Genomic DNA, 24,116 nt, shown 5'->3' with positions numbered 1-24,116 from the left:
AAGTTGAGAATATTTGTCTCAACAATGGTGTCATTCATTATGATCTTGTGCATCCCAGCAAGTTCAATAGAGTAGCATGTTATCCATGTTATTTGTTATCTTTTCTGTTGGAAAACAATCGGATTTCTCATCACATTTATTGTTCTTCATATTTACTTGATTTGGAGGATCAATTCGATCTTTTATGTCTATGGATTACAACTACCATTCTTCCCATGGATTACGAATAGTCTTCTTCTGTATTGGGATTGATATTATTAGCTATCCTATGAATAAGGTGTTATTTATTCATTATATATGTTTCTTACCTTATTATATATTATACATATGCATCATATATATATATATTAAGATAATAATATTGAATGTATATATTATCTAATATCAAATAATATTTGATATATCACTTATTAAATATATAAATTAAATTTATATTAATGATAAAATTTATTTTTGTGGCAGCGATGTAAAGGATTGCGGATTAAATAGGGTGTTTTTCTATTGTTTTTGGGGGCACAATAATAAGGTGCAGAATGATACTGTTTTGAGACTATTATATGAAAAGTTAGATGGTGTTTGAGTTTTAAATTCTCATGGTATATCTATGTAAATATTGTGAGTTTGTTATGTTTTCTTGAGAGATCTATATGGTAAGCCCATGTTTATAAGGGCCTCGGTTGTTCTCCTATTTGTTTAGGTTTGTTGTACATGATACCATATATCTTTCTCTCAAATTTGTATTTGGTAATGACTGGAGGGTTTCTTGCTGGCTTCTTCCCTTCACGAGCCATTGAACCAGTTTATATTAATATATATAATTCCAGCGGCATGCCACTTTTCACCAAAAAATAAAAATAATTATAAAATTTATTTCATGGTTATAATTATATCTTATTATTTATTTAATTGTTCAATTAACTTATTATTTTTAAATCTCATTAAGGAATAGAGGGGACAGTACAATGGCCCACCACACAAAAGTATGAACTATTCCTTTCTACATCACAACCCCAACAATTCCAACGGAAAGCACCACCTCCTGGAAGAGGATGTACAATATCCACATACTTCCACAAAGGAGAATCAGAAAGGGTTATATTCTCTGTTGGGTGTTGCCTATTGAGGAAGAGGTATATCCCATTGTAGTTCATTTTCCTGTCGCAAGAAATTGTATACATATTGACAATGAAAATTTAGAGAAAACAATGGCTAGATCTGATTGGCAATGAAAGATAAATGAAAAAATAAAAAGCTTAAACAGAACAAAAAGAAAATGGAATAAGGACTTACCCCTTCCACTCATTGTAAGCGTGCAAAGGTGTAGGAATGAGGTGCAAGCACTTCAAGACAGCTCACAAACCAATCTTCCAACTCCTCCTTGCTCAACCACCTATTTGCTCTTGCTCAAGACAAAATAACCTACTTGCACACCACAAATGATTGCTCGAAGCCAACGTAAGCCTTTCACTTACACTTTTTAGGGTTAAGGGTGTGAAAACATTATTAAATTTGCCAAAAAAGTCACTTTTGAGCCGTCCACAGGGCCCATTTCACCCAAGTTCGACCTTGGTTCAATTTGGACAAGACAAGTTCGCTAGGGTCTGTCGATCAGGAAATCAAGTTGGAAGTTGGGTCCCAAATTTTGAACCCTGACTGAACCAGGTAGCAAACTGTACCTAGACCAGGTACTAATTCGTACCTGAACATGGTCCAAAGGGGAACGAGTGTACTAGGGTAACTAAGGTTAGCAGTTAACACTTTAGCCATACTTGAATCTTTCACCAAAAACCAAATAAGTACTTAGTATTCTTAAATCTCAGTCAACAATTATCTAGGGAGACAAAATAACTGGACTGACTTGAAACTTTACTGAATCCACTTTCTATGTCAAGGGAAAATCAAAATGATCAAAAAATTGAGACTGTTTGGTACTGATATACAATTCTATTAGGTTTTATAGTACAAGAAGATGTTTTCTGTCATGTTATTGCATATAATATATATAATTATATTCTACATGTTTACCCATTTCAAACCTTAGGTTTAATAGTACAACAAGATGTTCTCTGTCATGTTATCGCATATGTAATTATACTCTACATGTTTACCCATTTCAAATCAAAGTATGTTAGAGAGGTTAGTAAAACAAAAAATATCAACAATTCTGTTATGTTTTAGTCTTCAAAAGAGCCATTTAAGTTTGTACAGTATACTTTTTGGTCATAGCATCCAGCAAAATCTATAATTTTAGCTTGGAGATGATGTGTTGAAGCATGAAATTATGCATTGTATGCTCTTAGTATTATGGAAAGAAATGTTAAATCAAAATATTTAAAAAAGAAAAGTAATAACAAAGACGAAAACAGAGTGTAAGTGTGACAAGAAGCACAAAATAAAAAACAACCTGACAACATTGTTAGATCTAAAAACAACTTCTAGTTGGAGTTAAATTTTGTAGACTTTTACGATAAAACCTTAAAATAGATATTCTGACATTCAGTAATCCAATTGCTCTCAAAGCACATGCACTAAAGCTAAACAATATATAAATAATGAAAAATAAGGGCCAACATACCTCTTTCTCATCTTCATCTAAAAAGTTGTATATTGTTTGACCTTTCACACCTGCCCTATTTTTTCGTGATGATGTGAATGTTTGTGGAGTCCATCCTGTGAACAATATTATGTGTAAGATGATTATTTCTTGAATGCAGTATCTAAGATACACAAAATACGATATAATTTTAACAAACCTTCTTTTGACCCCACAGTGTTATAGAAGCCTGCAGAGAAACCTCCAGTAAAAGCTCCATGAAATCGCCGCCGCCCTTCCTCATCTGTTACCTGTCCATTTCACAATAAGCCAAATAATAGCAATCTAATGAGAAACATGTTAGATGATATGGAAGAACTCGAGACTTGTAATAAATAACAACAGTAAGTTACTGGCTTGAAACAAATGATTACTTGTATAAAGTCTTAGCTATCACAGTGTAAACCTAAGATAACTTTGCAATTTCCTCTGATCTTTTATTAATAAAACATTCACATTAAGAGTCCAACAACAAAATCATTACTTGATGGTTTGCCAAGATTATTCAAACTAGAAGATTTATTCTCCAATTTTCATGTAACCCCAAATAAACTATATGTTCACAACATGTAAGTCTTGTATTTGAATAAGATTCCATCAGAATTCCTAGTAGCAATAGCACAAAATAGACAAAGGGGATATGTCAATGTGAATTTAAAAAATAATAAATAATCACCTTCACAACTATTTTTATAGGCAAACTCTTTAGCTCCAATTAAATGTAGCTATATCTTTCCAACTTATACTCCAACTAACTACAAAAACTGGCTACTATAACAATAAGTAAAAAATCACCCATTTGCAAACTACAATGAAAAAAAATCTCAAAGCAAAAATAATGGCAATAAAAAATGGAGGATAGCCATTAGACTTCAAATGGAACTAGAAGTTGCAAAAAAATGCAAATATCCATGCATAACATCAGCAGACAAAAACTTTGGTTTAGAAGAATACCTAGAATGGGAAGAACTTAAATTTGAGACTAAGCTTAAAGTTGTGGACCTGAACAGTCAACGGAGACTACCTTTTGAAATTGTAGCCTTCATACATAGGATAATGCATCAGTAAAACTGGGGACTAATCTAATGCACCACACTGCTTTTATTATTGCTATTTGCAATATGCACATATATATCTACCAACAATGCAGTATTATTTAGGAGATGTAACACCAACCAGCCATAATACAAGAGAAAAAAAACTTTTTAAGTTTTTTCAAAAATTAAACAAAATTCACAGTGCATACTTAATCAAGGGGCTGCCAAAGAGGGTTCAACTAACATCTTCTACAGGCCTCTGAATCCAACCTAGCTCAAATGCAATATTGATAGCACTTTTGAAGGAAACCCAGGCACTTCTAGACCCCTTAGGGTTCAGATTCAATTTTTGCTGGAACTAGAGCTCTACTACAAGCAATATTAGATGATGTTTGATGATCAATAGAGGTTTACTTTAGGCTCAAAAACACAAAATCGACAAGCTTGTAACAGAATCCGACTCCTAATTTCTTTTTCACTGCATTTTTTAAGAAGGCCAATATGAGGGATTAAAGACTGATCCAAGTCATACATAAGGTCTCTCAATTAGTCAGTTTTCTCCAAAGCCAAATCTTCCACCATTCTCAATTGAACAATGCTTCAGGGCTTACCAATAATTTTGAATTCTGTCCACCCCTATCAAGGCCCATAGAATTGTAGTGGCGCAGCACTGGAAAGGCTATGTTGGGGGACTAGAATTATTCTTTTCACTAGTTTGTGAAGCCTTTTTTATGAAAAATATATTTCAGGTTATTTCTTAAGCGCTTCAAAAAGAAGCAGCAAGTTGTTGAATGAATTCATTCCCAGGCAAGGTATCAAAGTTTACTAGTTTAGGCTAGAATAGTTGTACTAGTTTCTATATGTAATATCCAGGCCTACTAGGTCATGCTGCAATGGTAGTTATAACTAGAAGGGGCAGGTCAGCCCCTAGCAATTCTATACAGGTCAAATGGCAAAGCAAGGCTAGCCGTATTGCTTAAACATCAATCAAGAATGCATCATATCCTCATAACTCAAACGAATATTTCGTGGAAAGATCAAGGTTACCAATTTGGGTTCTGATTTGAGTTCGATGGTTCCCTTTGTGGGTTCAACAAATTTTCATTTGGGGATTTGGGTTCACAAGTACAAAAAGCATGTAAAAACCACATATATATACATACATGTATGTATATATTTGAAAACTCAGACTAGGCAGCCAAAAATAGGAGTGACTAAACAAAAAACTTGGCTAGGACTCAAAAAAGAAGGAAACCCGTGATTTTAAACAAAATAAAAAAGAAATAAATGCGTTTAAAATACATAAGAGATATAATTCAACATTACAAATCATATGAGCTTCAAAAACACAATATTTGAAATTTCATCATTTATACTCATAGTTGCAAACTTTCAAATTTTATACAGCATCATAGGTTTATAAATGTATGATTCTCAACAAGACTTCCAAGTCCTAGACTAAAAGTAGTTTAGAATCAACTCAGCAATATGTGGCAAGTCGACTTGACAAGCCAACCGACATGCAAGTTCAACGAGTGCCTACAAATCTTAGCCAAGTTTTCAACCTACGATATGTGTAACGTTGTAAATTGCACGTTGCATGGCACCTTCGCATAAGCCAAATCAAAATCTCTAACTAAGCCTCCACTTCACCCCACTTGCTTAGGTCCCTGCTATTTCTTTGAATTCCTGACCATATGGACTATTTTGATTCAAGGCACATGCATGTCGCGGAGATATGTGTGTTGTACATGCTCGTCATAGAATCTCACACTAAAGGTGGTAATTGGAGCATTACACTTATTGTCCCCAGTAGTATAACACCTCCTTTTGGTAGGCCACAGATGTCGATAATCATCTGGGTTACTTAAAAACTTCTTTTTGCCTCCATTTTACAAGTTTGTGGTAATTTATATTACTTCTTTCTCACTTTCACAAGCTTCTTGATCATCTTGGACACTTTTCACAGCTCTTTGGCCATCCTACATTATCGTTCTACCGTTCCATTACACACCAACTCATCTTCACCTTTATTCCACCGAGCCTCAATTTCTTGGCTTCAAAGGGGAGTCCTCTCATCTTGCACTCACCTTAGACTTAGTTTGTGAAACTCTTCATTATAGTTGCTTACATCAAGGTCCTGTTGCATGAGATTTCACAATCACCTATACCTCATAATCCACTGGTATGAATTGGGCCTTGATTTTAGTCTTCATCCTCTCCCAAGAGGATATCATGTTCTTGCCTTCTTTTATTCTTTCTCCTAGTGGGTAATTTCACCATGTGGGTGGACGTTGTTGATCTTTGCCTTTGCCAACTTAACCCTCTTGTCCTCTAGGACATCTTTGTACTCAAAGTAGTTATTTAGGGCCTCTATCCAATCTATTACCTCTTATAGATTCATGCTCCCTCTATACATGGCTACACTTTTTTGTGGCATCTTTGTTTACTGCTTTCAACGCTTCTACAAAAGCCTTTTGATCTGCAAGTAGTTCTACTACCTGATTAGGATTCTCCCCCTCTGCTTGTTCTTCTTCTTCTTCTATCTCACACTCACATTCCTTCTCCTTACCCTTGGTTTGTTTCAATTCCCATTTTTGCTTCAACCATCTCTTCTATCAGCTTCTTGATTGCATCTTGTTACATACACTTGGGAGGCATTGTGCTAGCCTCTATTCCTTTTGCTGGCATACACCAAAGTTTAACTACCCAAGTGATCAGTGCAAGATCTAATACCAATAAGATGATGAGGCAATAGATAAGATGGGAAGTCTCTCAAGATCAGGCCCTCTTACTAGCAAGGTCTATAAGGTGTACCCTAACAAGGTGCCACAATCTCCAAGGGCCTTTTGACAGATTCCAAGACTCCTATAAGCCTAATCCATCAAACATTTGTGTGACAAGATCCACCTAGTCACTCCTTAATGCACAAGCTCTTCTCTAATGGGCAAAACCTCAAGAGACTAATGTTGATGCGAGTTTTATGACTCACCACACAGCAAAACAAAATACCGAAATATCTTATCCCCTCTTGAACAAAGTCTTGTGTATGCTAAGATTGCAAGATTATACGACAACTCCAAGGTTCCTTCAATGTCAGGTCTTGACTGTGGATAAGTTCAATGGTTGATGTGATTTGTTGATGATCACAAGGGGTCTTACGTATGTTTTCTCAAATTCGTTTCAAGCCCTACTGGATGTGGGAGCTATTCAAAGGTTTTGCAATGAAGTATTTTTTTTGGATTTTCAAAAAAAGATGCAGAAATAAAATGGGATAGGGTTTAGGAATTCTATTATACTCCCAAGGGAAGTGATGACAATAGACAGTATTCCAACGGACAAATTCTTTAATTTACCAAACTCTGCTTCGCCAAGATATACTACAACTACACATGAACTAGTGCAATCTTCAAGGGTTATGCGAAAGATTTTCAAACCACCACATACACCATCATAAATAATAATGTATATGAATGATAGAAGTTAAACATATGCATGAAAGGGGTCCAAATTAAATTTGCACAACGATTTAGAATCACTAAAACCATTAAAAGTATGGACCAAAGGAATTCATCAATACACCATCATCTTCTTCATTGCAATCACAACACTTTAACTAAACTAAACTTAATCTAAATGAGGGTATTTAAGAGAACAAACAAGCAACAAGATACGTCAAGTATTTGCCAAGCTTCAACGAAAACTCTATAACCTAGTAGCTCATAGCAACGATCTCATAAAATCCTCCCCTTTACAAATGAGGAGTGAGGACTTTATATAGGTCCTTGATTACAATAGATGGCCCAGATGATCACAATAACTAATGGCTCAAATAGTGCCACATCAGCCCTAATTAGGGTTAGGGCAAAGAAAAGGAATCTACATTAATGCAATAAGGACTCCACTGCTATAGTGGGTAATAAATGCCCATTATGCATACGCATTCAAGAAGGGAGTGGGGTGTAATAAATATCCACTATGCATGTCCATTCCTCGATAAATGCTCAGTCTTCCTTGAATAGATTATTCTTGATTCCATTCCCTGAATGAATAGTAATTTGAATTGGACACCTCAACTCATCAGTAAAGATAACTAGGTGTCACAAAATCATGATAGAGGCCACGTAAGCTTGATTCCTTTCCAACTATGTCATTTTTTTAACTAAGATCCAACTTTGACTGACTTTTTTGTAAATCTCTCCTCGAAAATTCCATCTTTCATGTACCTGCTCGAAAATTTATCTCCGTGAAATGGATTGGAATCCGTCGCTGATGATTTTGTCACTTAAGAATTTCCTCATATTGAACTTCCTTCACCATGTTCTTGGACATTTGGATTTGAACTTTGGTCTTTGAACCTTATATGCCTAGGACCGGACACTTAGTACTTGGATGTGTTTGATGTTGGTACTAGAATTTTAAATTTGAGCGTCTTTCTTGAATTTCTAGAACTAAAGCTTTCTCCTCCTACAATATAGAAATAATTGATATAAGAATCGTGCAATAAATTCAAAATGAAACATATAGACCTATTACATATTCTCTCTCCACTCTAGAATAATAATTTCTTTCTCCAAAAATTATCCCTTTCTCTCTTCAAATGCTTTAAATTCACTATTATGCCTTTTCTTATGTTTTTGAAGAATTCTCCCTTTTTGTTTATCATCTTCAATCATTTTTCTTGTCATAGGTGCTGACTTAAAGAGGGTGAAATTTGAGATCTAGAGGAGAAATTTTCCAACACTTGGACAATTTTTCTTCCATGAAGGAGAAATTTCCAACACTTAGCCATTTTTTCTTCCATGAAGGAGAAATTTTCCAACACTTGGCCATTTTTTCTTTCATAAAGGAGAAATTTTCCAACACTTAAGCCATTTTTTCTTCTATGAAGGAGAAATTTTCCAACACTTTACCATTTTTTCTTCCATGAAGGAGAAATTTTCCTACACCTAGCCATTTTTTCTTCCATGAAGGAGAAATTTCCAACACTTATCCATTTTTTCTAAGATTTCTAGTTTTCTTGTTGGAGGAAATTTTGAGTGGTCATGGATTTTGTCCGTGATAGAAGAATTCCACAACAATCATTTTTCTCCCAGGCAGGATTTTTAAAGTGATCATGGATTTTGTCCATGATGGAAGAATTCCACGACAACCATTTTTCCTAATGTTTTCATGCCTTTCAACTTCTGGATATTTCAAGGGTTATTCCAAGCTTGACCACACTCTTATTGACTGTATTGCTTGCTCATTCTTTTGGATATGGAAATAGATACCCTTTTGTCTCTTTATCAACTAGAGCTCACTTGTTACCAAAACAGACCTGCCAAAAATAGACTTTCTAAAAATAGTAAGTTGTCCCAAAGTCAAAATAAGGTCAATCCAAGAGGGAGTGAAATTTACTAAATATAGACTTTCTAAAAATAGTAATTTGTTCCAAAGTCAAAATAAGGTCAATCCAAGATAGCAAAATTTACTAAAAATAGTAAGTTGTTCCAAAGTCAAAATAAGATCAATCTGGGAGGCAGTGAAATTTACTATAAATAGACTTACTAAAAATAGACAAGCTAAAAATAGTATGTTAAGACATTCAATTCTTAGAGAAACAAATAGTTTCCATTCTGGAAGCCACCTGGACAACACTTTCCAGACTTGGCCAATTTTACCAATTCTCATTTGAAAGAGGGGAACCTTAGAGGACTCAGCCCAAAACTACCAAGAACTAAACCAAAAAGGACGAGACCAAGAGAAAAAGAGGGGGTCCCTATTTACAATGGAGAGATGGTTTGAAAACCCCACAACAACTAACAAGTTTGTTATGAATAGGTACCCTTGACTCCTTCCTCACTTATTTTGAGTACCAACAACAAGGCTTCATGACTCGTCTCTTCTACTAAGTTGAAGACTACAAATTGGTCAAGGAAGAGACCTAAATACAATTAGCCCTCTTAACTCTATTTTTCTCCCTTTCAAATTTCTTCTTAACAAGCCCCAAAACAAATTTCAGTTTTAGATAACCCTTTGGGAACACTTTGAGATTTCTTAATTTCAATGTGGGTTCTTCCTTTGACTAGGTCAACCCTAATTGGTGTGGATTTGTTCAATTTATGCCTAATTGGGCACTTTCCAAAGCATCTGTCCTTCTTCCATATACTATCAAACTAATGGTTGGAAAAGTGTCGCCACTTCAACAACACCTAGGGTACTTTTAGATGTAGTCCAATTACTCTCCTACTTCTAAGACCTATTTTGTATCAATTTTCTGGCCAAACATAAGGAGTTGCCTAGCTAAGACTTAATGGTTCTCTTAGCTTCACTAAGGTTTTTGTACCAAAGCTTTTGTAGTGTGGATAACCTTCCCTACTAACACTGCCCAAGTGGTCGTTAAATTCTACCACGGAAACTTGAATTTGAGCAACGTTACTGTAATAGCCCTGATAAGCCTAGGGATCCAATTTTACAAAAACGAGTATATCTTCCTTCTAATTCCTCCAAATGGAATCAAGCCAAGTCCATGGATTAGCTAACACATCATGCTTCACCTTCTAATAGGTTTCAAATAGACATGAATTCATGCAAGTCAATGGGAAGCTGGAGAACATCAAACTTCTCAGGAAAATCAAAAAAACTTTTTCATTCAACTATCTCGGTCTTACATCATGGCACCAAATCAAGTAAAACACCTCTAAATACCCATCTACCAACTCCCCCAACGATCTTTTGAACTTTGGTGACCATTGAGTGAAGTTGGCCTTTCATCTTCCAAAAGTTGTCAATCTTACCAAAAAGTTGTAATGCAACATTTTGAAACCTTTTGTTAATTTGCATACTAGGACCCCAAACTCAACCAAAATTGATCATGAATCACACAAAACACCTCAATACCTTATCTAGCTTACTTCTATGACCTCTTGGACTCATTAACCAAGTTTGACCATGATGGCTTATACATGCCTATCATGCCAATGGCCTTACAAATAATGTCTTATTGCTCTACAACTTGGCCCTAAAGACCATATTCAAATTTCAAAAACATCCTAATGCATAGTTATTACTCATGGCATCCCATGAGCCTTCGATTACGTGGTCTTCAAGGGGTGCTCCCACACCACCCTCTAAGGCAAAAGACATTGAGCACTAATAGGACCCAAGTGATGACAAATAGCACTACTTGGGAGGGTATTCCACAGTTGAGAGTTTTGTTCCCCTATCTTTTTTGCAAGCTTCCAATAGGAAGCCTATACCTATGGGGGAGTATGTAGTGCCTCCCATGGTTTCATTTTAATCCATATTATTTTCATTCAAGATATACTCTTGTTATTTACTTGTGATTACTTGCATGATGAGATGCATTCAATAACAGTATATTATTTTGGTTACCAGTACCGTAGTTGTGTTAGATGATTAGATTATGTTGTTGATCACCATTCTAATCATATTTGCATGATGATATTGGTAATGTGACATGATGCCTTATGATGATAGCCAGTGTATTTTTCACTCAAGAACATTGTGTTTATATACTATGATGATTATTTCTCATTCCTTATTATATTGTGCCTTATATGATGTTGGATGTTTCATTAACATAAATGATTATTTTAATGCTCTATAATTATGTGAAATGTTTAAATCACATGCAATGTTTATTTGAATGACATGTGCATTGAGGATTAGAATATGGAACAACTAGTGCAGCCATGGACATTTCATAAGTATTATATGTGCTACTGCTATTTATACTAGGAGCAGTTGATGTTTGCATTTTCAGTCAACTAATACGAGACATCATTCTACTTGAGCTTCACGATTTGAGTGTCTTTATCCTTGGCAATGGCACAGAAGATAGTTTCGCTGGTTGTTCATTACTAAGCCAATATCATCTCAAAAGATGTATCTTTTCGCTGGTTGTTCATTATTAAGCCAACATCATCTCAAAAGATGTATCTGTTATTGTTACCATCTCTCAAATATGTTTTGGTAATCTGAATTTCAAATGCATTTGCAATAGACTAGTTATGTGTTTGTGCATCTAGAGTTCTTGCACTTGTCGCAATTGATTTAGAATTAAAAAGTTGATTTAATTGTTTTGTGGAGTTTTTTTTTATTACTTGCTAATTTATCATAATTGAATTCCTTTTTTTTTTTTATAAGTAAATGGCAACAGCCCTTTTATTAATAATTCTCAATGATTTTACAATATCCTCCATTTAAGTGCAGGCACTGGAGGAAAAGAATGGAGACAAGAAAAACTCCAATATTGCCTAGGACTTATGTCTTTTAAAATATTTACAAACTTTATAATGAGGTAGACCAGGACATACCCTTTTTTTAGGATTACATATGAAAATGGGGCATTCCCCTTTACATAAATTTAAATACAATAAGATCTTTTTCCAGTCCAACATGTCTGGTGTAGAGTAGATCAATGGAATTCCTTCCTGTCATAAGCTTTGAGTATTATATTGGCACATACTACTCAATATGCATCTAGGCAAAGTGTTAGATCTATAGAATATATTATAACAGTAAGAATAATAATGCCTGGTATGAAATTTCAAAAGTTAGTATTTCTTGAATTTCACTTATGTTTCAGTTGAGCTATTGGAAAGTCTATTCAATAGTTATCGAGAGATGCAAAGGTTTAGCAGAAAATTTTAGGAAGGTTTAGTATACCACTTACAAAATTTAATTTTTTTGCAAATGGAGAATATCGTTCTTATCACACTTTTGAATCTTGAGAATTTTAATTAGTAGGATGATAATCATTAGATTACTTATTTAGATGATGCAATCTTTATTTAATTCAAAGATATTTGTTCCTTTGATTCCTAAGTTTGCAAATTTATCGGCTTTGGTATTACCTTCTTTGTAAGTATGTTTGTAGATGATATTGTTAAAGTATTTTAACATACTATAACTCTTTGTGATTTATAATTTAAACACCAATTAGGGGTTGATCATGTTCTTCATTAAGGTTCTAGATCTTGGATTCAATGTTATTTTTTCTTCAAAAATATTTTGTATGTGGTGCTTATTCCAACATAAGATTTCAGTTTTGAGATCTTTGAGTTTTGAAATGAAGCAATACATTATAGACCCTTCCACTTACTTTTCAGCCATCAGTTCTGTAATAATGACACGAAATTATTGTCAAGATACCATATATTTTCGAATTTGAAGTAGCTCCTAGGTCTAGTTTCTTCAAGGATTTCTAGAGAAACAGGAAAGTGGTGTGATCCTGAGCTGGGATCCAAGGTGGAAATCATTTGGTAATCTAACGATGAAAGATTTCCATAAAAAAGAAATCAGTCTAATTTCTCAGCTATATTATCTGAGCCAAACCTTTTATTATTCCATGTGTATGTATAATTATTAATAGGAATATAAATAAGGTTATTGTTTGATATCCATTGATTAAAATCAGAAATGGATTTTGATATATATTGGACCCCACCTTTCTTTTCAGAGAGGTTTCTTATAGCATTAAAATCTTCAATTACGTAGAAGCAATTGTTATTTTGAGATATGAAATTGCTTAACTCATCCCAAAGTTTTTCTTTCCTTGCTGTAGTAATGGGACCATAATGTTTATAAGGTAAAATGATAGCTTGCTTTGGATACTTCTAACCCAACCATCCATCCAATTTTGGTTTTTAATATTAACTTCTAACTTTATTCTCCTAGGGTCCCAAATCATGGCTAAACCACCAAAAGCAGTATTAGTAGGTATTCCTTCCAGTTGTCTAATAGCCAACCTCTTACCTAGTTTATTTAGTTCATCTCTATCAAGTTTAGTTTCTTGAATTAAATGTCCAATTTAGCAAACGTTGTTTGTTAGGGGCATTTAGATCCCTAGCATTCCAAGTAACAAACCTCATGGTTGTGTGGAAAGGAACTTCCCCTTCCCTACATTAAGCATGTTTGAAGTTTGACCTAGTTTGCTACGTTACCATCCCACTTTCTGAGTTCTGATGTGGATTTTCTTCCTCTTTTCAAGAGGGATTTTCCACAATTAGGTGTATTTAAACCATTTATGTTTTGAGCTATTCCCAAATTAATACTATTACTATTTTCAATCATGGTATGGTCAATTTCCTTATTATCTGAATCTAATTCATCAATAATATTTGGGAAAGACTGGGTTAGTAGGGACTAAATCTTCATTTATTTCAAAATCATTTAATTCATTAGTTATGCCTATCATGTTGTAAACAACCTCCAATTCAAGAAAGATCTCATTTTCAGGTTCTTCAGATTTATTAACATAGTTAAATGCAAACAAATCTTTTAACCTTGCTTTTGTCTTTGATTTCTTCCAACTCTTTTTTTAATGAATGCCAAGTTAATAATTCATTATCAATTTCGTTATGCATAGCAATTATTTCTCCTAATAGTGAACTAAGATCTTTCATTTTAACTTTCATATCCTTTACTAAACTTCCTATTTTGGAAGGTTTCTTTCAATAGGTTTATTTACATTGCTAGGCTTATCTTTTTCAGATAAATTAGCCTTGTTTATTCAAGGGACAAGGGTGGAAGAAGTTGGTTTGGGAGAGGCTCAGACAGGGGAATGAGAGGCAGGGAACTAAGTGGGTGAAGGAGAGGCAAGAGGTTCCACAATTAGATCTTTAATTTATTCGACATAGGGAGTAAGCAAGTCCATTTTTTTGGACAAAGTCTTTAGTTATAGGTTGGATCATGGAGGCATGGGAGTCATCAATATCTATCAAATGCTTATTGTTAAAATCAAGCTCATATGAGTTTCGGGTATCATGGGTAATCTTGGGAGAAATGGGGGAGTGCCTAGAGGGGGAGTTTCTAAGGAACAGGGAGCCAGAATTTTCTATATAGGGTTCGAGTTCAATATTAACAAGGGTATTTTGGGAGGGTCCCAAAAGAAGCATCAAGGGGGATCACTTAAGAGAGACTGAGAAAAAAAGAAACCCTTGTGTTTCAAGAACTTAGGGTATTTTAGGAGGGTCATAACAAGAAGCATCAAGGGGGATCACTTAAGAGAGACTGAGAAAAAAAGAAACCCTCGTGTTTCAAGAACTTAAGTTGGCCCATACCATCCAAGGATGTTGAGGGGCAACTCAGAAATAATCTACTGGAGTGATAAGAATAAATCTAATAATACAAACATATTCATGTTGATTGCTCCATCATAGTCATAGGGGAGAATATCCAAATTGCATTCACTTTATAAGAGTTTTAACAATCTAGTTTTGCATGAGGCATGGCATTCCACGAGGATCTTAATGTTTTCAGAGTTGGGGGTTGGTTTATCAAAGCCCATGAATGTTCCTCTGTTGTTCTCAATGGACCCTAGGGTTTGCCAGTTGATCGGTTGGGTAGGGAGATTGATTTTTGAAAGTCTATACTTTGTTGAAATTATTCAAGTCATTTTGGGCTTTTGGGGAAAATGTGAATTTTATATAAGAGGAAATGAGTTCATTTCCTCACTTTTTATTGAGAATTTGGATTTTGCTCCAAATTGTTTTGGAGAAAATTACTAAACTGACATTGTGATTGATCCAATAGTTGGATTCTCGTGGGTAGTGGCTCATTGGATTCTCGTGGGTAGTGGCTCATTGAACTCATGTCGCAATTCCTTACCTTTCTATAGAGCCATTTGCATTCTTGTGTGAAATTTATTTTCTTCTCTCCATTTCCATATTTTTTGTATTGTGAGAACTAGGGCATCTCACATCTTGTGAATTACTTCAATGTTTTGTTTGAAATAAATTACAAAAGATTCACAGGCTAAGAATTAGTATTACCCCACATTTTTTTATCATTTCATTCCCCAATTGTGTTGTGTGAGCATTTTTTGTTTTAGAAATTGGAAATCTATGGTTCTTTTGGTGTTATGTTGTTTGTTTATTTGTTTGTGCCTAGAACAAGAATTTATTGAGATTTGGGATGTGGGGTATACTTTAGCAAATGGGTTTTGATATTGTACTTAATTCCTAGTTTCATTTTAGACATTTTTTAGCTTGCCTTCTTTTGTGTGCCATCCAAATCTTGTATGTCACCATGTTTGGCATGATTGAATTGTTTAAGTTAGTAGTACTCCATGTTTGTAGTAGGGTCGTGGAATTGAGATGGATTGAGGACATTCTAGAAAATTTCTACTAGGATCTGATCTTTTCCCTTTTGATGTTAAAATGTTGATTTTGGAATCTTGTGAATTTTTGTTCAATTTGAGTATTTTATTGCTTTTGGGCATTTTGAGCCTTCCTCATGTTTTGATGAGATGTTTGGTGGAATTCCTTAGATCACGTGACCAATTGAGCAATCTAATGTTCGTGCCCTTTGTTTGTATTTACTCCTCTTGGATGCCTCAAGTGTTTTGAAGTGGATTTGTCCTCTAGTGATTGCTTTCTTTCTTTTTGACAATTACTGTATTCCACTTTGTGGTGTAGACCAAATAGACGATGCCTCTTTTGTTTTGTCCTCGATGTAGATTGAACGGACATTTATGGAGTTTTTTCATCCTCAGTGTAGACTAAGTGAACTAAGTCCCTACTTTAGGTATTTGGTGTATACCAAGTGGACGAAGTGTTTTGCTTATATCCTAGTGTCAACCAAGTGGACAAGCTTCCTGGTATTTATTTTAGACATGTTTTGGAGTCGGCAGTGTTGTATTTTTAGTTTTAGGCCTCTACAGGACACTTGTGCATCTATTTATTGGTTATGCTCATTCATCCCTCAAACTTGTGCATGTCCTTCAAAACTACATATTTGTTATTACTATGCATATTATGTTGTTTATGCACATTTGGTCAAGCATGGCATTGACAGAACCTACCCTTGCACATATGTTCCAAGACAACTTCTACACATTTGTAACGAAGAGGTGTTCCCTTGGATCTATGCAAAAATGAATTCCATGGTCAGTTTCCCCATGTTTTCGTGATCATTTTCATGTACTCAAATCTTGTTTTCCATTTTGGTATAATGATGTTTTTATCACTTTTTGATTTGAGCTCAAAATAAACCTTGTATTGAGTTGCAACAAGCATGAGCTTGTCTCCTTGATAGGTCATTGTTGATATTGGTTTGGTTTATTTCGTAAGGTTGGTAGACTTGGTTTGGACTAGCACGAGGTGGCTTGAACATGCTTGTTTGTTCTTGCTAAGTGTTTGGGGTTTCTTGGAACCCTTGGAAGTATGTTTATGTCTTGTGCTTGTGTGTGATCATGTGATGATCACGATTTAGTTCCCGAATGTTATATCTTTGTTTATGCAAAGTGGTTAATAGTTGCACTTGTATGTGATGTATACATTTCTTTCAGAAAAAATTGTTGAGTGCTTATTTGACCCTATGTTCTAACAGTTCCTCAACGAGGCATTACATCTCCTTTTAAATTAAATTATCTCCCTAGCATACCAAAGTGCTAGAATAAGTGAGGTGACATTGAACCATTCATTCCTTGGGATTCTATCAATCTCAAGAAGAGTTTTCCAACATACTATATATGTATGTATTGATGTGAGTTTTGTATCACTTACATAACATATTAGTAATTGGATATCTGATACAGAGTATCAAATATACAATTCCTCTCTTGAAAAGTTATTGCTCATGGGAGAGGAGAATGACTCCAATGTTCCTTACACTTGTGGATACTCACTCAGTTTTATTGATGTGATTCACTGGTAATCACATAGGCGGCCTTACGCAAATTGTTGAGGATGACTTGGACTTTGGTGGGATGATGGAGATGTTGGTTCGGTGTGAATGCTAGATGATGTTGATGGGAACGTGATGGTGTGAAGGGTGAATGGTTCTTACGACTAGTTCTTTTCTAACTCTCTTCTCCTAAGTTCTACTCCACGCAAGGCTTCCCAACAAGCTGCTAGGATGCTAGTGGTCTAGTAGTGGTCCCTATCAAACACCTACTAATGCTACCATGCAACTATCCATCTACTTTACTCTTACTTAACAACTTGAAATGAAATTTGCTTCAACAACTTGAAAAGAAATCTACTCTAACTTTTTGGAAGTAGAAACCATGCAATAATACCAAAGGCCCTTAATCACCATGCAAGTCACAACAATGAGAAAGAAATAGCGAATTTTGGTATTATCTTATGCAACAATTTTCTCCGATCCTTACAAATGAAAGCAAATGGCCTTTTATAGATGCCAAAATTATAACCCATGATAGAGATCAAAAGCAAAACCGACAATCCAAATTGGATCCTAGAAACTCTAATTAGGGTTGCCACCCCATTGGCTAATGAGAAGACGCCACCTCATCAATGGACCAATGAAAAAAGTGTAAAAGTGGCAACCAATGTGAAGGCACCAAAATGGCGGCCAATCAGAAATAGACACTTGTCCTATTCTAGAAGAAAGAGGAATTGCCACTTGGGCTTACATTAAATAATCTTCTAATATGACTCTCCCCTTTTCTTTCATTCTTTTAGCTAAGGCAATGAACCCAACTAGTCTTCCATGGGAGGACAAGGTGTATACTTCATCTTGAGTTCAGCTGATTTCACCATCCTGCTTGCTGCTTGTAGTATCTTCTCATGATCTTTCTCATACTCCTTTGCGAATCCAATAAAAGCATTTAGGGAGGAAAGGGTGTTCAAATGTTTCTTCTTGATGGCAACTTTTCCTGGCTCATCCAATCTCGATCCAAGTCTTGTCTCATTGATATCCTCTTCTCTGATGTCTTCAAAATCAAGTGCTGCTCCGATGTCGCTCATCATGGTTGTAATGGAAGTATCGACGCCTAGGCTGTGATGTGCAACCGCCTTCTGTATATCTTCTTTGCCAAAGGGGATTGTCCTTCCTTTACCCATATCATGTCTACTGTACCGATATTGGTGTCGGTTATTCGCTTCATTTTCGAGAAGAAAGGTGTTTTGGGCATCATATCCTCTTTATCTTTCTTAGTGTTTGTCCCCTTAGGATTCTTTCTTGTACTAACATCCCCCATCTCGTCGCCCTATTACGAGATGGTAAAGTGGTGGACAATAGACAAGCAGAACCAAGGGAGGCAATCCTTAGACTAGAACGAAAGAAGGAAGTCAGCTTAAGGACCCCTTTCAACTCTAAATGATTAAAAGTCACCTTTACCAATAGCCAGATCATGACTCTTTTGGATTTAGGATCAGACCTTGAGAATTTCAAATCCTCTTTCAAATTAGAAATTTAAACATTTGACACTATCCACCATTTGTCCACAAAAATCAGACTTTCCTCGTGTATCTCCTTTCCCAACCAAAATCGCCTAAGTCTGATATAAAAAGTAGTCACAAATGGAGAAAATTAGACCTTCATCATAACCCGCCTATGGCAACAAAATTAGATCTGCCTTAAAGAAAATGGCAAGAATGTAAAATTCTGCCCTCAAGCTAATTCGTCCAAGCAAGAAGGTGCTCTCCCTTAACAAAAAATCGCCATATGTGGGAGAAATCAGTCTGCCCTAGCAGAAATCGCCTAACAATGGAGGAGGGATCTGCTCTCTCAAAATCTTCTAACAATGAAAATTCTGCCCCAAGAGGAAAATTGCCAAGGAAGGAGAAAATCTGCCTTGCAAAATCGCCAAAACAAGGTGGTCTGCCTCTTGCAAAATCACTCACACCATGGAGAGGAAAAAATGAGAAGTGAGGAGAAAATGGGAGAGAGGCCTCCTCTTATACCCAACTTTCTTACTCCCTCCAAGTTGGCAGACTTGGACCCTGGGAGCAAGAAAAACAATAATTAATGCAAAATTATGGCCCACAATTAAATACTTAGCTAAAAATTAATTTTGCAAAAATAAAAATTGCTTTTTAAATTGCCAATTAGTTTCGAATTGCAAAAAGAAATTAAATAATGCCTTGGAGGTGTTAAATATTTCCATTTAATGAGAATTTGGTAATTAATACGTCATTAAAATTGGATTTTGGCTAACCAAAAGCCATTTTTCAATATTAAATTACCAATTTCATTAAAGGCTTAAAAAATTTTAAGACAATTTTTGCAATTTTTATCCAAATCGATTTTGCTATACCATTTTTAAAAAAAATTGACAAAAATAAAATTACTTCTAGAGTCTAAAATCGATTTTGCAATTTGGCCTCATTTCTACAAAATTATTTTTTTCACCAAAGAAAAACTTAAGATTTTCCAAAACTCAAGTCTAACAAAATTTCCCTTTTGAAAATTGTTCAAATTCACACAATTATATCCGGATTTTTAAAAGAAAAAATCGCAGTACAAATTTACAATTTTATCCTGCCAAGCTTTGCCTGTTGAATTTTGTCCAGCCTAAGGATGAAATTGGTCATTCTGGAAGATCAAGTGAAACCTGGTGAAAATAAGCTAAGTCTCTCCCACTGGCCTGAAGGTGTCTAAGACTCAAAATTTTCAAAAAAAATCAAAATTGTTGGACAAGGTCAAAAATTTGCCAAGGTGATTAAAAAAAGGGGGGTCCCCAAAATTTTGGGGCGATGGTGTGAAAACATCACAACAATATGTATGTTGAAAAACTGTCCAAAACCTTCTGATGTGTGATTACTCCCAAGTCAAATTGCCAAGCAACTCACTCGCTCAAAAACTCTCCAATGAATTTTTTTAAAATACCCAACAATTTTTTCCTACAAAACTCCCAAGTAAATGCAAAAATTTGTGAGTTTTGTATTAAAAACTGCAAATTCATAGAACAAATTTCTTCTTGCTCAGTAGGTGGTTCAAAGGCCTTAATTAGGGCTTAACTGTCCCTCCACCACATTGGAGGTATTACCCTTAAACCCCCTAAAGAAGCATTGTCCCTTGACCCTGTTGGTGGTGTTTCCCCAAACCCCCATGAGGGGCACTAGCCCTCCCCACACCCAAATCCTCATAAATTATTGGAATTTGTCAAACAGAAAACTTAATTACTATGAAAGCAATGGGTAATCAAGATATAACTCTTGAATTTGCCTTCTTGGACATTATTATTGAACAACTTACCCAAAAACTCTTTAAATGCAGTTACTTCTACGTACAACATGTCTAATGGAAGTGGCATTATACTCATTTTGACTTAAACTTTTCTTTTAGCCTATGGTATGTATTAAATTCTTTTGACCTATATATGATGGAACTAGTAAGATGCTCAACAAATATAGTAATATTTGTGTTTTCAAAGAATATTTATAAACATTTATGTATATTAAATGTTCACTAAAATTGTTTTTTTATCAAGATTGTCCGCGTTTTTCAAAACTTTGGGCAAAAAGAGTTTTCTCGAGTCCCAATTTTTCAACAATGATATATGTACTTTCTATGTATTGTAAGTCTTTGTGTGTGTGTAGCCTAGAAGGATGAATTAAGATTACAATATGCATAGCATCACACAAACAATAAAACTGTTATAAAAAAATGAATGTTATTTAATATTTTTTAACATGCATGATAAATATTCATCATTCAAACTTCAATATAACAATAATAATATCAAGTTAAACAATTAATTTTCTGAACCATAAGTAAAGTTGGTGTCACTTGCACTAAAAGCGTGCTCACTCTCAACACCTGAAATGCAAGATGCTAAGAAGTGGAAGCATCTAAGTCTATATGATCTAGCTCTATATCCCACATTTTTGTCTCCCCTTGCATGTAGTCATGTTTGTCCCAAGGGAGTCACAAGTTGGGATGCACATATACTAACGTCCCCACTATTTATTAGTGCAATTTATTGTGCTTTACTAAGTGGGTGAAACAATATGTGCTTTGATTCCTTGCAGATGCAGATGAACTAGCAGTCTAAGAAGACGGTAAATAATTAAAATTCAACATCTATTGTGGAATTTTTTTAAACTATTAATAAAAATTTAAAAGTAAAAAGTAAATATTGATTAATTATTGAACTCGCATTGTGAAAGGATATTGGTTGCAGAGACTCCAAGTGTTGGAAGAATTGGCAATGGAAGTACCACCAACTATGAGCATCCTTACTAACCCTATGACCAACAGCCCTCATACTTTGACAATTTCAATACAGCACAACAATAAACTCATCCATGATCGTATCTCGCAACTCATCTTCGATATTGATGATACATCTCACTATGAACTTTCAAAGATGCATTTTGTTATATTGTGAAGATCAAATTTCTTTTAAGCTCTACTCTTGGAGATTGCAAGAGGATTTTTGTGCCAAGTGTTCAACAATAATGGGCATGCATTCTCTTTTAGCCATGCTTGACCTTAGATCATGTGGACAATAGGAAGCAACACGGTGTACTCACTAGTACGTTTGCCCTTCATTTTTTACCAAAGGCCATTTTGGCTTGTGATTTGCACCTTTTTTTTGTTTATGTCCCGAAAAAGTTGAGATTTTGACGTTATTTAAGTTTGTTGTTGAAATTTCGACAATATTGAAGTTTATTGTCGAAATTTCGACCAAATTAGGATATAAACAAAAATAAAGTAAAACTCACTTCATTTTGTCTTAGCCTTGCGGGCGGGGAGGAAGGGTTGAGTTGTGTGTGTCATCCGAATAGGTATGTCCCCAATGTGCCCCTAATTTTTGTCATTGTAGCTACGATCGATTAAGGATTATTTGGATTGCCTATTGCATAAAACCGTTACTTTTCCTTTTTGATTTCTTCCTTCTATTATTTGGATTATTGTTTGCTTTGCAAAATTCATCTTGTTTAGGATTAATTCTTTCATTTAGGATTCTGGAGTGAATATATATTTTGTCTCTTTCTGAGCCCTTGGTATCTATGTCTTTATAGTGTTTCAGGAGTGAATATATACTTCATCTCTTGCCATGAATATTTTGTCTCTTGTCATGATCTACGTCTTTGCAGTGATCTTTTAGGTGAGTACAGTTGAAATCTGACCTTGGTCGACGAGAAGGTTGGGTGAAGAGGCTCATCCATACCTATTTTCCTTCACCAAATTTGGGTACACTACCTATTCTAATGCTTAGTGAGGTTAATTGTTCGCATATATATATATATATATGTGTGTGTGTGTGTGTGTGTGTGTGTGTGTGTGTGTGTGTGTCGAAGTAAACACCACCTATAAATAAACAAATGAGAATGGCACTAGCTGCATTGGCGGCACTCTCTGGACTCCTCAAACGGAACTCTCCATCTGATTTCCTTTCATAGTCAAGAACAAAGACATTTGGCAATTTTTCAAAGAAGCTTTTCAGGGAGCCCACATCACACATTGCCCCTGTGCTTGTTATCACTTCATCTATTAAATATTGATTTATAAACCAGACCTTTTGTAGATTATGCCCACATTCAGTTGCTATGGAAACTTTTTATATATTCAATTGCAAGCGTCATTATAGAATATACAAGAGGGCACATTTAAAGAGGATAATTCATAATAGAATATTACAGATGGCTCTAGAATAGTAGACTACACAATCATATAAAGAAATATCAGAGACAGCACTCTTTGTTAGTTATTATCCTGTCATAGTAGCATAGATTTCATTGTCTATAAGAAACAGTTCGTAGGGTATGTACATATTCCATATTGTTATATCTTGTGTTAGACAGCCATTTTTATATATTGAAATTTGAACTGTTCAGTTTCTATTGCAATCGCAACCTTGTTAAGATTCATTGTATTCTATTGTGACATTGGAATTAGAATTGTAAATATGTTTATGTTATTTTCATTTCTATAAATAATCTATTGTCATTACATTGCTAATTACATATTTGTTGCATCATAGTAATCTATTGTCATTACATTTCTCATTACATATTTGTTGCATCATAGTCAATTGTTCATTTCTACCATACATTATTTGCATCATTCATTTTATCTATTTTAACTCTTGGAAATTTTATTCGGACAATAGAAGTCAGTTTTCTTCTAGTTTTCTCTTTTTTGGTGAACTATCCTATAGACTTAGAGGTGGTTGACAAAGGGTACTCTCTAGTTCGGGGTTCCCACCTAAACCCCTCTTTGTTCAAAATTTAATCTGTGGGTCTTGGGATCCCATTCCCCAACAATCATGATTCACTACTTCATTCAAAAGTTGTTAGTTTGCTTCTAGATTTCTCTTTCCTGGTGGATTATCCTATAGAGGTGGTTGGCAAGGGGTTCTCTCTAGTTTGAGGTTCCCACCTAAACCCCTCTTTGTTCAAAATATAATTTTGTGGATCTTAGGACCCCGTACCCCAATGGTTACTACTTCATTCAAAACTTCGTTGAATTCACCATTTGTGAATTCCTTTTCACCTATTGTTTCAACTTGATGTTAATTTTTTGTAGGGTTCAAGCCCTCTAATTCTGCTTTATGTAATTAGAAAATTTAGAAATTTTATCTGATCCTTAAAATTGCATAGTCTAAGTCCATAAATTGCATTAGTTCATGTACTCTGGCGCAAATTTATATTGTAGGTGGAAATCTTCAAAATTTTGCATTTTTCACTTGAAGTTGAAACACTTGAATTCGTTGCACTGTAACCAAGGACTTTCTCAACTTTGACATTTCCAATTGTTATCTCCATTAGCATTCTTTTATT

At 34.9% G+C, this 24,116-nt stretch overlaps 1 protein-coding gene across 7 annotated transcripts in view; it reads right to left on the bottom strand.

Moving 5' to 3' along the window:
* TGH (SWAP (Suppressor-of-White-APricot)/surp domain-containing protein) overlaps positions 1-24,116 on the bottom strand; it is a 199,770-nt gene that overhangs the window by 157,409 nt on the left and 18,245 nt on the right. For all 7 annotated transcript variants that reach the window (XM_089826310.1, XM_089826314.1, XM_089826315.1 and 4 more), the window contains 2 exons: positions 2,754-2,844; positions 2,576-2,670 (listed from right to left, as the gene is read on the bottom strand). In XM_089826310.1, the coding sequence (XP_089682436.1) occupies positions 2,576-2,670; positions 2,754-2,844 (186 nt within the window). The remainder of the gene's footprint in view (positions 1-2,575; positions 2,671-2,753; positions 2,845-24,116) is intronic.

The sequence above is a fragment of the Cupressus sempervirens genome, chromosome 4 (genome assembly GCF_028749045.1).
Source record: "Cupressus sempervirens isolate cs-2001-9-10 chromosome 4, ASM2874904v1, whole genome shotgun sequence".
Taxonomy (NCBI): Eukaryota; Viridiplantae; Streptophyta; class Pinopsida; order Cupressales; family Cupressaceae; genus Cupressus; species Cupressus sempervirens.
This window is presented reverse-complemented; position numbering and strand designations above follow the sequence as displayed.